Source organism: Apodemus sylvaticus, chromosome 20, assembly GCF_947179515.1.
Source record: "Apodemus sylvaticus chromosome 20, mApoSyl1.1, whole genome shotgun sequence".
Taxonomy (NCBI): domain Eukaryota; kingdom Metazoa; phylum Chordata; class Mammalia; order Rodentia; family Muridae; genus Apodemus; species Apodemus sylvaticus.
This window is the reverse complement of record NC_067491.1, coordinates 31,482,101-31,495,490: the sequence shown is the minus strand read 5'-3', so window position 1 is coordinate 31,495,490 and position 13,390 is coordinate 31,482,101. Positions and strand designations below refer to the sequence as shown.

The 13,390-nt window shown below is 39.8% G+C and overlaps 2 protein-coding genes across 5 annotated transcripts in view; one reads left to right on the top strand and one right to left on the bottom strand.

Moving 5' to 3' along the window:
* Positions 1 to 931: 931 nt before the first annotated feature.
* LOC127670714 (thyroid transcription factor 1-associated protein 26-like) lies at positions 932 to 7,166 on the bottom strand. Its single transcript, XM_052165197.1, has 4 exons — positions 7,013 to 7,166; positions 5,823 to 6,126; positions 3,030 to 3,129; positions 932 to 1,336 (listed from the first exon to the last, which is right to left on the bottom strand). The coding sequence occupies exons 1-4, from the start codon at positions 7,164 to 7,166 to the stop codon at positions 1,175 to 1,177; spliced, it is 720 nt and encodes a 239-aa protein (XP_052021157.1). The 3' UTR covers positions 932 to 1,174.
* A 183-nt stretch (positions 7,167 to 7,349) lies between these two features.
* Positions 7,350 to 13,390, top strand: part of Mettl25 (methyltransferase like 25) — an 86,791-nt gene continuing 80,750 nt past the window's right edge. For 2 of the 4 annotated variants that reach the window (XM_052165194.1, XM_052165193.1), the window contains exon 1: positions 7,350 to 7,602. In XM_052165194.1, the coding sequence (XP_052021154.1) occupies positions 7,350 to 7,602 (253 nt within the window). Of the gene's footprint in view, positions 7,603 to 11,111; positions 11,206 to 11,558; positions 11,911 to 13,390 lie in introns of those variants that run through there. The other 2 variants (XM_052165196.1, XM_052165195.1) reach the window with 2 other exon arrangements.

Here is a 13,390-nt window from a genome sequence, read left to right as displayed (position 1 = left end):
TTAAATCTTAGAAGGACCAGATCTCTGTTTCAGCCTGAAGACTCTAGAACAGAGATTTGAATAAAGGAGTTCAATGATACTGCTTACTGTGTGTGCTTCCTTAATCAGATCATGGCTTTCTGGGCTGTTCAGGAGCAATAGCACATTACACACTTCTAAGCACTATTTTTCCACACAGGGAGCAAGTTTTGTATTTCCTCAATATGTTATTGAACTTTTAAACACAGGATGAAGGCTGTAACACACAAAGCTTCTTTAAAATCTTTAAGACAGTTTTAGAATGCATTTGCTACTGTTTATAAAGCACACAGTTTTATAACCATTACTGTGCAGTCTATTTGCTTACAATGTCAAGACTTTCTAGTTGTGGCAACTGAAGGCAGAAAGGTTCTCTCAGCTTGCAAAAGTACCAACAATATTACATGATGACAACACAGAACTTGATTGCTATGAAAATGCTGAGGTTCTACCATTATTTAAAAGATATTATACAAATGTTTCCATTAAACAGAATGCTTCTATGAAATTCAATTCCTAAATCAAATGTATTAGGTCTGTCTTACTATGGTGATACAAACTCTTTTACTCTACTTTTAGGTAGCCTAGAAAAATCCACTTTCCTGTACCATGTACTAAAAATTAATAAATAAAAACTCCAAAGGTGAGTCATTCCTTCCCTTAATTAAAGTGAACTTCAACAATGAATAATCTATCAGGGCTGGTGGTGTGGGTGTGACATCCCAGTTCTCCCGGTGGAGGCAAGAAGTTTGAGAGCAGAGACCTATAAGCTGCAGAGAAACCCTATCTCAAAACTCCTGGGGCTCCAACAGAGTTCTGTGTTAGTATGGCTGCCAAACCCGTGCAAAGACCTAAGGTTAATTTCCTAACCAACTGAAACATGTTCACATCATTGAAATGTCTCCCTGTGAGCTCAGGCCTATTTCAAAGTAGTTTATTTCACATAAATTCCACTGAAGTTTTTAAACATCTTAAGGATTAAAGTCATTTTTTTATGGAGAATATATATAGAAAATTTTCTTTCACAAAAACAAAAAAATAATTCAGCAATTCATTTGATATCAACAAATTGAGTCCATTCATGGAGGCTCCTGATACACATACAAAAAGAAGCAACAGTCAGTCAGATTCAATCCTTAAGGAGAAAGTGTCTGCTCTAACTGTTTTCTTGTATTTTCTGAAGAAGATACTCCATCTGTAAATTCAGGTTAGGCTGGCCCTTTTTTGTCTTTTTGCTCAGTATTTTGAAAGCTTCCATTTTTTTCTTTTTGTAGAGCTTCTGAGCCTCTTCTCTCTCTCGCTTTCTCATTTCGTATTCCTATGATCATAAACACACATGATTGTCATTAGTGATAAACAGGAAATATAAGCCAGAAATTGTTCTGAAATTCCTGTTGCTCTGCTATCTTGATAATCTTTTATATTTTTTAAGAGGGGAATTGATGTAGTTGTCCTCTTTGCTTTAATACCATAATGATATAAGGAGTACCTCATAGTAAGAGAATCAGCACAGCACTTAATGCATTTGTATATAAGAAAAAGAGAAGTGTTTAATGATTTCACTGAGAAATTACACTTAATTAACAATTTCATTGTTTAAATCCACTAATGAATTAGCCCTCTAATTTTTTATTGAAAAAAATGAATCCTTTCTAGAGGTTAACTGTTAATATCCTGGTAATAGTAAAAAGTTCATTTCTAGTAAACTGTACTTGTATTTTTTTTTTTTTTGCTGTTGTTGTTAACTACTTCACAGATTTAACTTAGAAAATGCTGACTACCTACCTACTAGATAAGTGCAAAACATTCTGCTAGACATGAGTCATTTCACTTGCTATGATAAAAATTCAAATCTAAGTATAGAGGACTATAATTCACAATGATAATAGTTCTGCAGATCCACTATTCATCAAGCACTCCAACATTCTTACTAGCTTCAATGTAACAGATGAAAAGACGCTGTACTGTACTTCATCTCTGGTCCAGAGTGCCTCAAAATGATATACTAGACAAAAATTAGACTTGTACTTATTTGTAACTAGAAGTAATTATAATTAGCAAGGAATCTTACATGCAATTTGTGCATCTATAGCACTTATCCTAAAAAACTCACAGTTTACTTTGTTGGTAAACTAGGGCTAAGCTCAGTAATAAGGAAGTGCTGTGCTGGGGACCACTCTGTGGCAGAGCTTGGTTTTATAAACAGATTTTCAAGTGCTCATCATGCTATATCACAATACTTAAAATCAGTTAACCATGTATTTATTTTAAACAAACTTAAGGATAAGAAGCTGGATGTGGTGGAGCAAGTGTTTAATCCCAGCAATGATGAGGCAGAGGCAGGGGGATCTTTGAGTTCCAGGCCAGCCAGAGCTACATAGTGACACCCTGCCTTAAGAAAGGTCTGAAAATTATTCATTTTCTTAAATTAAGAAAATCATCAGCCGGGCGGTGGTGGCGCACGCCTGTAATCCCAGCACTCTGGGATGCAGAGGCAGGCGGATTTCTGAGTTCAAGGCCAGCCTGGTCTACAAAGTGAGGTCCAGGACAGCCAGGGCTATACAGAGAAACCCTGTTTCAAAAAAACCAAATCCAAAAAAAAACCAAAAAAAAAAAAAAAAAAGAAAGAAAAAGAAAAGAAAATCATCAATATTTTGATTAATTAGGTCTCAAGAACTCAAATTTACATCACATAAGATTATTTCAAGGAACTTGCTAAAGAACCCAGTTCCTAGGCCATAGTTTGAGAAACATCACAGATGCTGATATTATAGACCAGCAACTTTTTTTGCTAGTTTGTTTTTTCAAATCTTATCATCGACCTACTAAGATTGTCTGAGCCAATCAAGGACTTTGACTATTGTACAATTCTACAAGTCTACTGAGTAAACCCTAAAATAAGTATTAAATCAGATAATATTATGTAGCAATAGCAACACTAAGAAGCATAGCTTGCTCACATGTTTAAGAAAAAGAGAAACAAGGCTAAATAACCACAAAGTAGGACTTACGAATTTCTTAGCAGCACGCTTCACTTGTACGCGCTCATACTCTTCTTGTGCCTTCTGGTTCGAAGTTTTCTTTTTATTTTTCTTTGGAAAAGTCACAGAACTTGCAAGATAGATTAAGAGAGGTAAGTGAAAGCATTCAAAAATGATTTAGCCAAAATTATGCTACTATGTCAGATCCAGTATTTATACACAAAAGCTTCCCTAATACAAATCAAAGGTAGCATGAAGAGAATACCAATTCCAACTACAGCAACAACAAAAGGGAAATGCCCCAAAAAGCTACAGTATAGTCATGACTGCAGATTAGAGGGTGGTAAATGAAGATCTGGGGAGAAATATTCAACAAGCTCAGTAAGGATGGAGAGTGAACTGTTAATACAAGTTGTAAGTGAAGTACCAGATGCATCAGAGGTATAAGCAAACCTCAATGTGACTGCTTTCGTCACCTTGTGTCTGTTTCCTCCTCTTACCACTAGTCATCCCTCTTAGACAGTCTCCATTCGCTGTTGAACTACCTTGAGCTCTTGGAAAGGGAAGTCGCTAGTGTGTCACTTGTTACCCGACTTAGTAACAACCTTCCTTCCCTGTGAGTCTCACTTTCTCAGATCATAACTATAATCCATTTCAGCAGTTCCTGAGTTAAAAATAAGTGTATGTCTTTCACCACCAAAGTCTATCTGCTGGCAAGTTAATAATGGTTAGCTTTTCATAGTAAATTTCTGGACGAAGAATAAACCAGTCATGACTTCCCATTCACTCCTCGACTCTCTGACAAGCGATTTCTGCTCCATCATTCTAAACCGTCCTTACCAAGACAGCACTCATCTCCCAGCCCAAAATATCCAATAGGCTTTCTGCTTCCTTCTATTATCTACTCCTGAAAACCTGAGTGTGACCCATAGAGTGTCATTCTTCACTTCTAATTCTCATGCCTGTGAGTGTTCCTGTAGGTTTGGGCACAGTGTGTGACATGTACGGAGACTAAGGGACTGCTCACCACTATATTTGAGGCAAGGGCTCTCCACAAACCAGATAGTACCTGTCTCATCTGTTTCCTGACAGAAGTCTACTGAAAACTAAACACCACCAACCCTCATTTCTTCCTTTATCCCCACTGTATACTTTGTTCTCATTTGCAACACAATAATGCTCAATGTTGTTTTTGAGGATTATATACATTCATACAAAGTATTATTGATCAAGCCTACCCACCATTTCTTCTTCTCCAATTCCTTCCCCACCCTTTACTTCTCTACACCTTTCCCTCCCAGCTTCATGTGCATCTTTTGTATTTTTATTAAACGGAGTAGTCCACTTCCTGATGCCAGCATGTGCATGGTTGTAGAGCCATCTACTGGAGCATGGGTAGTCTCTTGGGCATGTCTGAAGAAGACTGATTCCCGTCCCCAGCCATAAATGCTAAAATCTTCTAAGCAACATATGGGACTTTGTAACTCCCTCTTCAGTGCATGATGGGATTTTGCCTGGATCTTGCATATGTCTTGCGCATTTGATCATTGCCCCTGCTTTGAAAATAGTAAGTTTTATAAACTAGCTCTAATAAAATCAAAGTGGTTAAGATGGTTTTGTTTTAAGGTAAAGTAACATAAGCTGGTCTGACACTCACCATCTACCTTAGCCTATCCTCTAACTATTTGGTCCTCCCGTGTTAAGCCTCTTCAGTACTCAGTACAGGAATTAACAGGGATGAGCCTGCACTCATCCAGGAAAAAGTCCATGTGTTAAATATTTTTGTTGTTTAATAGGATGGAATTTTACTATGCACAAGCTAGCTTTGAATTACCAGCAATCTTCCTGCTTCAGCCTTCTGGGAAGATTTCAGGCATATAAAACCATCCCTTGCTTGGTTTTCATTTATTGCAAACTATTTCCCGTACCCTTTGTAGAGAATGCAAATTAAAATACAGACAACAGCAATTAGCAGTCATAAAGTTACCAAATACTAAGCATGTTTTAGAATACTTGATATAAATGAACATGACAAAATGTCATGCTTTAGGAACATGATTGACTGAGAACATGATCCAAGTTGAGGCTGCGAAAGATGGTGTACGGGATGGCTCTCAAATAATCTTAAACTATCCTACCTGTCATAGTGGACACTGGTCTACCAACATGGGATGTCTGGCTTTACAATCCAAAGTGCCAATGGCTACACACTTACTTTATTTTTCTAGTATCTGGCTATGTTGCCCATGCTGGCCTGAACTGGTAATTGTCTGGTCTCAACTTCCTAAATGTTGGGCTTGCAGATCTACAACATCGAACCCAGCCTCCAACCCCAAATTAAAACACACACATTAATACTGGGTTTAATTACAGTCCAATTATACGACTTATTCTTGAGAAGCTGCAATTCAAAACTCAGATCTATTAATTCTCATGTCAGATTTTCGTCATGTCTGCTCAATTAGCTTATTTCAGTCACTGAACACTAAAAGGGGATACTCCATGAAATATTATTACATGACTTGAAAAATGTTAAGAAAAATTTTAATTCTTACACAAGTTTCTCTGTGTCTTCAATAACACATTATTTACTTTTAAAGTGAAGAATTTCCCAAGAAGAAAGTGCATATTTAGCTGGGCAGTGGTGGCGCACGCCTTTAATCCCAGCACGCCTTTAATCCCAGCACTTGGGAGGCAGAGGCAGGCGGATCTCTGAGTTCGAGGCCAGTCTGGCCTACAGAGTGAGCTCCAGGACAGCCAGGGCTACACAGAGAAACCCTGTCTCAGAAAAAAAACAAAAATAAAAAAAAAGAAAGTGCATACTTTCCTGTGCTCAGCTCTTCTGGCTGAGGCTGGAAAACACTGGACTGCTCTTTGCATGAAGTTTGCTCAGTGTTGCCTTCCTCTTCAGGCAAAGGCTGGTCAACTTGTTCTGACAAAAGCAGGCCAACCTTTCTTTGCTGTTTTCTGAGTCTTTCTTCTTCAGCTAGATAGAGGTGTTTCAGATGTTCTGGGTAATGATCTGTGAACTGGGATTCCTGTGAGATTGGTGCTTTCTTCACCTTCCACAGCAATTTCTTGTAATTTTGCTGGACCTTCAGTTTTCTCCGGAATGCAAAACCTTGTCCTATCATTGAAGGATATCAGTCACAATTACTTTAACAGAAATGAAGGGTCTTAGTTTCTTTTACATATATTCAGATGATAGAATTACTTGGCTTTGCTTTAAAGATTGCATTTATGTAACACATTCAATGATATGATGAAGAGCAGGTCATTAATATACCTGAATATAAGACTAACAGTTGTTAGATATCGCATAAGAACTTCTAAGTACTGCTAATCAGTAAACAAATCTTTACTGCTCAGCTTGAATTTATAATTGTATCTACAAATTACATTTTCTTTAATTCACACAAAATCTCACTTGGGTCTCCAATAAATACTTAAAAATAAGGTAGGACAATCTATTATTGGAGAAATTTACTAATCACTTATTTCCCAAACAACACTACAACACACAATAAAACATAAAACAACAAAAGGGGAGATACTGTAAAAATTTCTGAACATGTCAATTATTATTAGATCGAACAAAAAAAATACTTAACCATTTGACGTGCAATGAGAGGCTTTAAAAGACAAGACATCAAATCTAAGGAAGACAACAACAGTATAACCCTGGAGGGCTACTGAGGTGTTTTTTACTTATCAAAGCTTCGGGACACTGTATTTTTTAATTCGATCTTGCTCTCTTTCCTTTGCTGTAACATAGAAGTCTGTTTGTCCGTATTCTACGTAGACAAGTGCACCTAGACGCTCCATGCTCCCGCTTAGACGAAAGAGCTGCGTTAAATGATTTAAGCTGACAGCACCGTCCGATTCTCCCAAAGGACTGAGAAGCTCTCGGGTTTGGCGGGCGTAGGAATGGTTTCCTCTATCTCAAGCTGAACCGAATCTACGTCCTGGACTTTTTCCAAGCCGGGAACCTCCACAGCTCTCTCCTTACATACCCTCGCGCACGCTCCCCAGGAAGGCTTGCTGGTGGTTCGGCCGCCAGTTCCTGCGTTTCCCATTCTGGTTTCCGAGTCTGACCTGAGGAGTCCCTTCCCCATGCGCCACAAATCCTCCGGTCCACCACCTCGAAGACGGCCGCCCGGCCGCCATTTTGCATCACCCGATTCTTAGAAGTACAGTGGACGCTGACATAACACGTCACCAGGCAGAAGCAATCAATTGCCCACACTAGTGCGTGCTCGGAGCTCGATTGCTTCAGCCTGTGCCGCTTCCTGGTAGAGAGGTGTCGTACGGCCTTGTTGGCGCCACCTGCAGCCGTGGAGGGCGAGCGTCATGGCGGCGGCCTGTCCTCTCCCCGGGACCCCAGACCTGCCCACGCTGCACGCCAAGTTACAGGACTTGCTGGGCTTCCTAAGGGGCGCCTTGGCCATTTCCAGCGCGCATACGGTGGACTTCTACACCAAGTCGGTCTGGCAGGAACTGGTCGACCTGCCCCCTGAGAGCGTGCTGGCCGCGCTGAGGAAGTCGGCGACGGCGGCCGAGCCGCGAGAGGCGCTTCCCCTGGAGGAAGCAGAGGCGGGATCAGGTGAATGACGGAGCGGGCGGGGCGGCTGTCAGTGCGTCCCCTGGTGGAAGTCGGCGGAAGTGGCAGGGACTTGAAGAATGCTGTCCCCAGTTGGAGGCTTGTGAATAGTGAGGGTGGGCGGGGACCGGCGGGCTCCTCTCTGGGTTCTAGTCTGGGTGTTGGTAGAGTTCCACAATATACAGTAGTCAACACAGGGAAGAGGCGTTCCTTCACTTAATGATTCAACAGTTTAGTTCACTTAATGATTCAACAGTTTAGTTTTGAAAAGATCAAAAGACCGTGCGACGACCATACAAGGTTGAAGTGAGCTTGGGAGACCAAAAAGAGTCTGTTCCTAATCGGTACGAGGAAGATTGCATCCTGGACGAGGAATGGTGATAGTGAAAGTTTGGAATGGTCGCTAGTTCGTTTGAGAACTGTACTTTCTATATCTGTTATGCGCCCGGGTGTTTTCTAGGCTCTGGAGTTTCATACCCTTAAGAAACTTAGATTCTCCCAAGTTTCTGGGGGTGGGGGGTTAGAAATAGAAAAAGAAACAATAGCAGCTACTGGAATTGCTTGTGCTTTGCTTCCAAGTTTTCCAGGTGTTGTCAGGGTTAGTGAACTTCATCTTTGAGGCATCCTGTACTTGCAAAGTGCTGCGGGGTGGAGGTAGGGGGGTGGGGGAGTGTTATAATGATAGAACTTAGGAAATATTGCTTCTTTGAAATCGTTCTTGGTTGTTGGAGAGTTAGGCACCTTTCAGTTTGCTCCCATAGTATTCTGCGTTGATAATTTGGTACATAAACTTGTAGAAAGCAGGAATCATATTTGCCTTAACAATAGATGGATTTCAACATGTGGGTAAATATTCGGCATACATTAAATATTCCATAAAATGTTTGTTGAACAAATGATTCTTGTTGGCTTTAAAAAAACAAAAACAAACAAGAAAACAACTTCCAAGTGCAGAGCAAGACTTTGTTTAACTTTGTCTCTACCTGATGGAATATTTCCTTAAATAAACATGTATGTGTCTCAGTTGTTACATCACTTTCCAGCTATTCTCTCAAATTCTATACAATAAAATCCTTACTGTTTGCTCCACAGTCAAGTTGCTCCTCACTAAAAGCAACTTTTTACCCCGTATTGATCCTTGTGTGGTGTGCATACATGTGGATATGTATGTTGTTGTGAGGGATGCACACGCATGTGGATGTGCATTTGTGTTAACTGATATTGCTGTCCAGTGTCTTCCTGGTTGCTCTCCACACCCATCGTATGGTAGGCAAGATCTCATGTTGGACTGGAGCTTGCCATTTTGGCTGGCCTGCCCAGTCAGCTTTTCCAAGGGTTCCCTGTTTCTCTCTCCCACAAGCAGGAATTATAGGGAGTGGGCTGGTTAGATTTGTCAGCTTGATAGAAACTGGGATTATTTGGGAAGAGAAAACCTTAATTGGGAAGGTGCATTCATCAGACTGCCCTGCAGACAAGTCTTGGGGAAGTTTTCTTTATTCAAGAATTGATGTGGGAGGGCCCAGCCCTCTGTGGGCAGTGCTATCCTTGGGCAGCAGGTGGTCCTGGGTTGTATAAAAAGCAAGCTGTTAGAGCAGTGAACAGAAAGCCAGGGAGCTTTATTCCTCCATGGCCTTGGCTTCAGTTCCTGCCTCCAGGGACTTGACTGCTGGAGATCTCGCTTCAGTTTCCCTTAGTGTTGGATTGATTGCGACATGTTAGCCACATAAACCTTTTCTTCCTCAAGTACGGTCTTTGTCACATTGAATAGTTTATTTCTGAACAAATTAAGCTATGTAAAGAAATTTTAAATTCAACTATTATGGTTAATTCTAGTTTTATATTTAATTTTATTTTCAAATGTAATGCACTTCAATGGGAAGATGCTTTTAGAATGATTGACTGTATTTATGCATTCATTATGGTGTTAATATTGGTGTGGTAAGGATCTGCATGTTACTCCTTCATATGTACTATTTCATCCAAAATCATGGTTAGCATGTTTAAATAAAATATTTTTCATTTTATATGCAACTGTACATTAAGCTATAGTTGTTTAGACAGAAAAAGAGAATAAATTCTAGCATATAACTGGATCATAAAATTGATTCATACTATGCAACAATATGTATATTACGGTATAATGGATATTTGCAAAGTTTGTAAATTTTAACACAACCCATTTTTCGAAGTTTAGTAAGACAGACTTAACTTTTGACTATTAAAATGTAAGACCCCCAAAAATCGAGGGCATCCTAGTGCCCCACGCCTTGGAAGGCGACACCCAAATCACTCTCGAGAAACGGTCTCAATGCAATAGCAAGAGGATTTTTTTATTCCAGAATTCTGGGTTCCACAGCCATACACCGAGCAGGGGTAGAGGACTGTGGACCCCGCGTGCAGAATTGCGACAGCTTTTAAAAGTTTACAACAAAGCCCGCGAATCACAAACCAATCATTCCTTAGCATTGAGAGCCCTGGTAGTGCGAACCAATCGATTTGTACCACTCTATAGTTTTTGGGCCAATCAGTTTAAATTATCGGAGCCCACGCTCCGTGGACCAATTAGTTTCCTATTTTCTTGGAGGTCTATAGCTACGTGAACTCCTGGATGTGGGTAATGGGTAAGCAGTTTACAGAAGCAAGATAAGCAAATAATTAGCTCATTTCCAGTTACCTTACTGTGGCCAAGATCACCAATTCAAGGCCTTTTTGCCTAACTCTTAAAGGGCGGGCTCTGGAATGTGAAGTGTTTGGGGCTCCTTTGAAGGCTGGAGTTAGAGCTTCTTTGGAGCGAGATAGCATTTTAAACTTCTGACTTCTTGGGGTCATTAGAATTAGGCTGTATTATTTTCTATCCTTTCAAAACAATTAATAATTAAACCTTGTAGTCAACTATTGAAGAAGCCAAAGCCTAAAACTTTTATTAAATTTTCATGGGATAAAAACCTCCTTTTTCGAAAAAACACGTTCAACTCATCCACCACTTGGGGACCATTGTGCTTTTTATCGAAAGGAAAACTACCATGAGGCTTTTGTGGCAGTGCTAGAACTAATGGGGTTTGCCCATAGCAGTGATGGGGAGGGATTTTCAAATGAAAGACGATTTTACATCAGGCTAGGTGGCTAGCTAGACATAAATTGAAGACACAGAGAATGTGAAAGATAAAAAGATTTTTTAACTTTTACAGAAAACGAAATGCTATTGATCAACACAGGAAGTTTGCAAAGAGAAAAATATGTCAGGGATAAGAATGTTTATAGAAATAAATATAAAATATTTTTATATCATTGTGAAGATAATTATCAAGAAGATACTCTTGTCAGTATCTTCCTGAAATTCTGGTCCATTGGCTGTGTGATTAATGATTTGCCCAATGCCTATAACGGAGTTATATCTGTAACTAGTACATGTTTGTATCTTATATTGTGTTCTGTAGGATCTAAGTCACTCTTGTCTCACACTAACATTGTCAGCATTCAGGCTGAAACAAGGTTTTATGCTTCCCTAACAGGCTCAGTGGTGCTATTGAAGTCCTCGTAGTGGCCTCAGTGATTACCACCACTATGGAGGCTTAGGAGAATTCCGTAGTTGATGATGCTACAATAGTAAGTGCATTGACGTATGCTGTCATTCATGCATGCATCCATCCATCATCCATTCATTCATGCTGTGTGCAAAATACTTTTGCTTTACAACTAAACATGGAATGGTAGTAATTCTTTGTTTCTAGTGATACCACAAAAAAAAAAAATCTTACACAAGTATTTTACTGTCTTTTCAGAGACATTAATTATCTCATATGTCCAAATTACATTTTAACTTCTGGAACCAAGATCATTTCTAGTGGAGAAGGAAATATTAAGAAGAGTAAAGAAAGTGACTAAAAAAATAAGCAAGTGTGTGATCTCTTAACATACCGCTATAGATTGATCTCTGCCAGAGAGGTTGCCAAACCTGATTCTGATAGTCAGGTCCATTATAATGCCTGCTGGTATTTTGCCTGGTGTGGCATGCTACTGGAACATGGGGATTAAGAGCAAACTGTAAAGTCAGACTGCCATGGTTTGTTTGTCCTGATAGTGTGTGCACATTTGAATCAGTTACCATCTTGTCAAGTCTTAGATTTTTCCACCACAAATGACATAAGAGCAACAATTAACTTGCTCAGATGACAGGTAAAATGTTTAACCATGCCTGGCATGTGGTATTAAACATTCAGCACATCTTAGCAATGGAGCAGTGTGTTGTTGTGAGACCTGATGGAGCGCGTCTTCCTTAGAGTCTGATAGGACACTCACATATGATAACAGGTGAGTAGTTTTGAAATCTTAATTACGAATATATATTTGTTGCTTTTATTTCTAGTTTTAAAGTTTTGTGCATTTTTCCTCGGAAGTTCTCATGGTCTGTGTGTTTGACTCTTGTTTTCCTGTATACATTGGCATCTGGTAGAAAGAGTAAAAGCAGGTTAGAAGTATCTTGGTATCATGTTTTGAAAACAACCTCTCCTGCCTCATTTCCATCTTATTTCCTAAGTTGTTATTGTCTTTAGTCTTACTTTTGTTTATTGTTTTGTGTGTGTGTGTGTGTGTGTGTGTGTGTGTGGTGTAAGCATGACTTGTTAGTGCAGATGCTTTCATAGCATACCTTTGTGAGTCTGTGGAGGTCAGAGAACAAGGTACAGAAATCAGTTCTGGCCTGAGGATAGCCTCCAGTTGTGGGAATGTGCACAGGCGCCTTTACCCACTGAGCCTCTCAGGCCGCTCAGTTCATCCGTTTTACATACTGCCTTGCAGTCTCTCTTACAAGAGACTGCTGTGGGACAGTGATGCAGGTGGCACAAGAAACCGCTTGAAGCTGACACTGAAGTAAGATCAGGAACCTCCAGTAGAGGGCTCTGTAAGCAAAACCGTCAAGCCTTGGAGTGTGCAGGGGTAGCCAGCAGGCAGCAAATTTTAACAATGCATCCTTCCCTGTGGGGAGGAATGTTTGCACCCAACTGAGAAGTAGCTAAAGCTACTGCACTGTACTGCACTGCAGCTTCCCTGCTCCTAGCTGCTAATCACAAACTGATTATGCTGACACCCAGTCACCAAGACACAAGGTGTGGTGAGGACCTCAACATCTGCATTGGCCTGTGGCCTTCTCGTATGCGGGATGACAGAAGAAAGGAAAGATTGTTCTCCTTTCTTATTCTCTATGAATCTCTAAAAGCAGCAAACTGAGTCTCTCAAAAGAAGAAAAGAAAATTACCTCAGCTATACTTAAGTGATCAAAATAATTTTTAATTGTGGAACTCTGGACTAAATAAACTGATTTTAACTCTAAATATATAAACTAAGATTGAATCAAAATATATATATACCCCTTTAAACATTAACTTCTGTTGAAAACACTTTAAATTAGGCATCCAATATCCCAAATTTGGGGGCGCCTGTAATTAAAAGCAAATTAATAGCATTTAGTTCAAGTCAAATTGGAATATTTTTAAGAATTTTCAGTAGGAAAGCTAAGCTGATTCAGACATTTACTTTTCCAACAGAAACATCACATTTCTTTCTGTTGGCAACATTGCCCAATAACTGACGATTATAATGGCCCCTCTGCTCAGTGCCATTTAATATTCTTAGTCTATCACACTTTGAGAAACTGCTCCCCTGGAACCTGCAGATGTCGAGACTGCTCTTAAACCTGAGAGTCTCACTTAATAGTTGACTGAGTTTCTCCCCCTGCATCATATCTAAATATTTTGATATAGATTTTTATTACTTTTGGCTGCATCAGTAAATT

Excerpts from the sequence above, each read along its gene's own strand:
- LOC127670714 (XM_052165197.1), bottom strand. The coding sequence starts at position 7,166 with ATGGCGGCCGGGCGGCCGTCTTCGAGGTGGTGGACCGGAGGATTTGTG. Across the intron at positions 6,127-7,012 it reads CCTGGGGAGCGTGCGCGAGG|GACAAGGTTTTGCATTCCGG; the intron begins GTATGTAAGGAG and ends CTTCAATGATAG. Across the intron at positions 3,130-5,822 it reads GAAGAGCTGAGCACAGGAAA|TTCTGTGACTTTTCCAAAGA; the intron begins GTATGCACTTTC and ends CTATCTTGCAAG.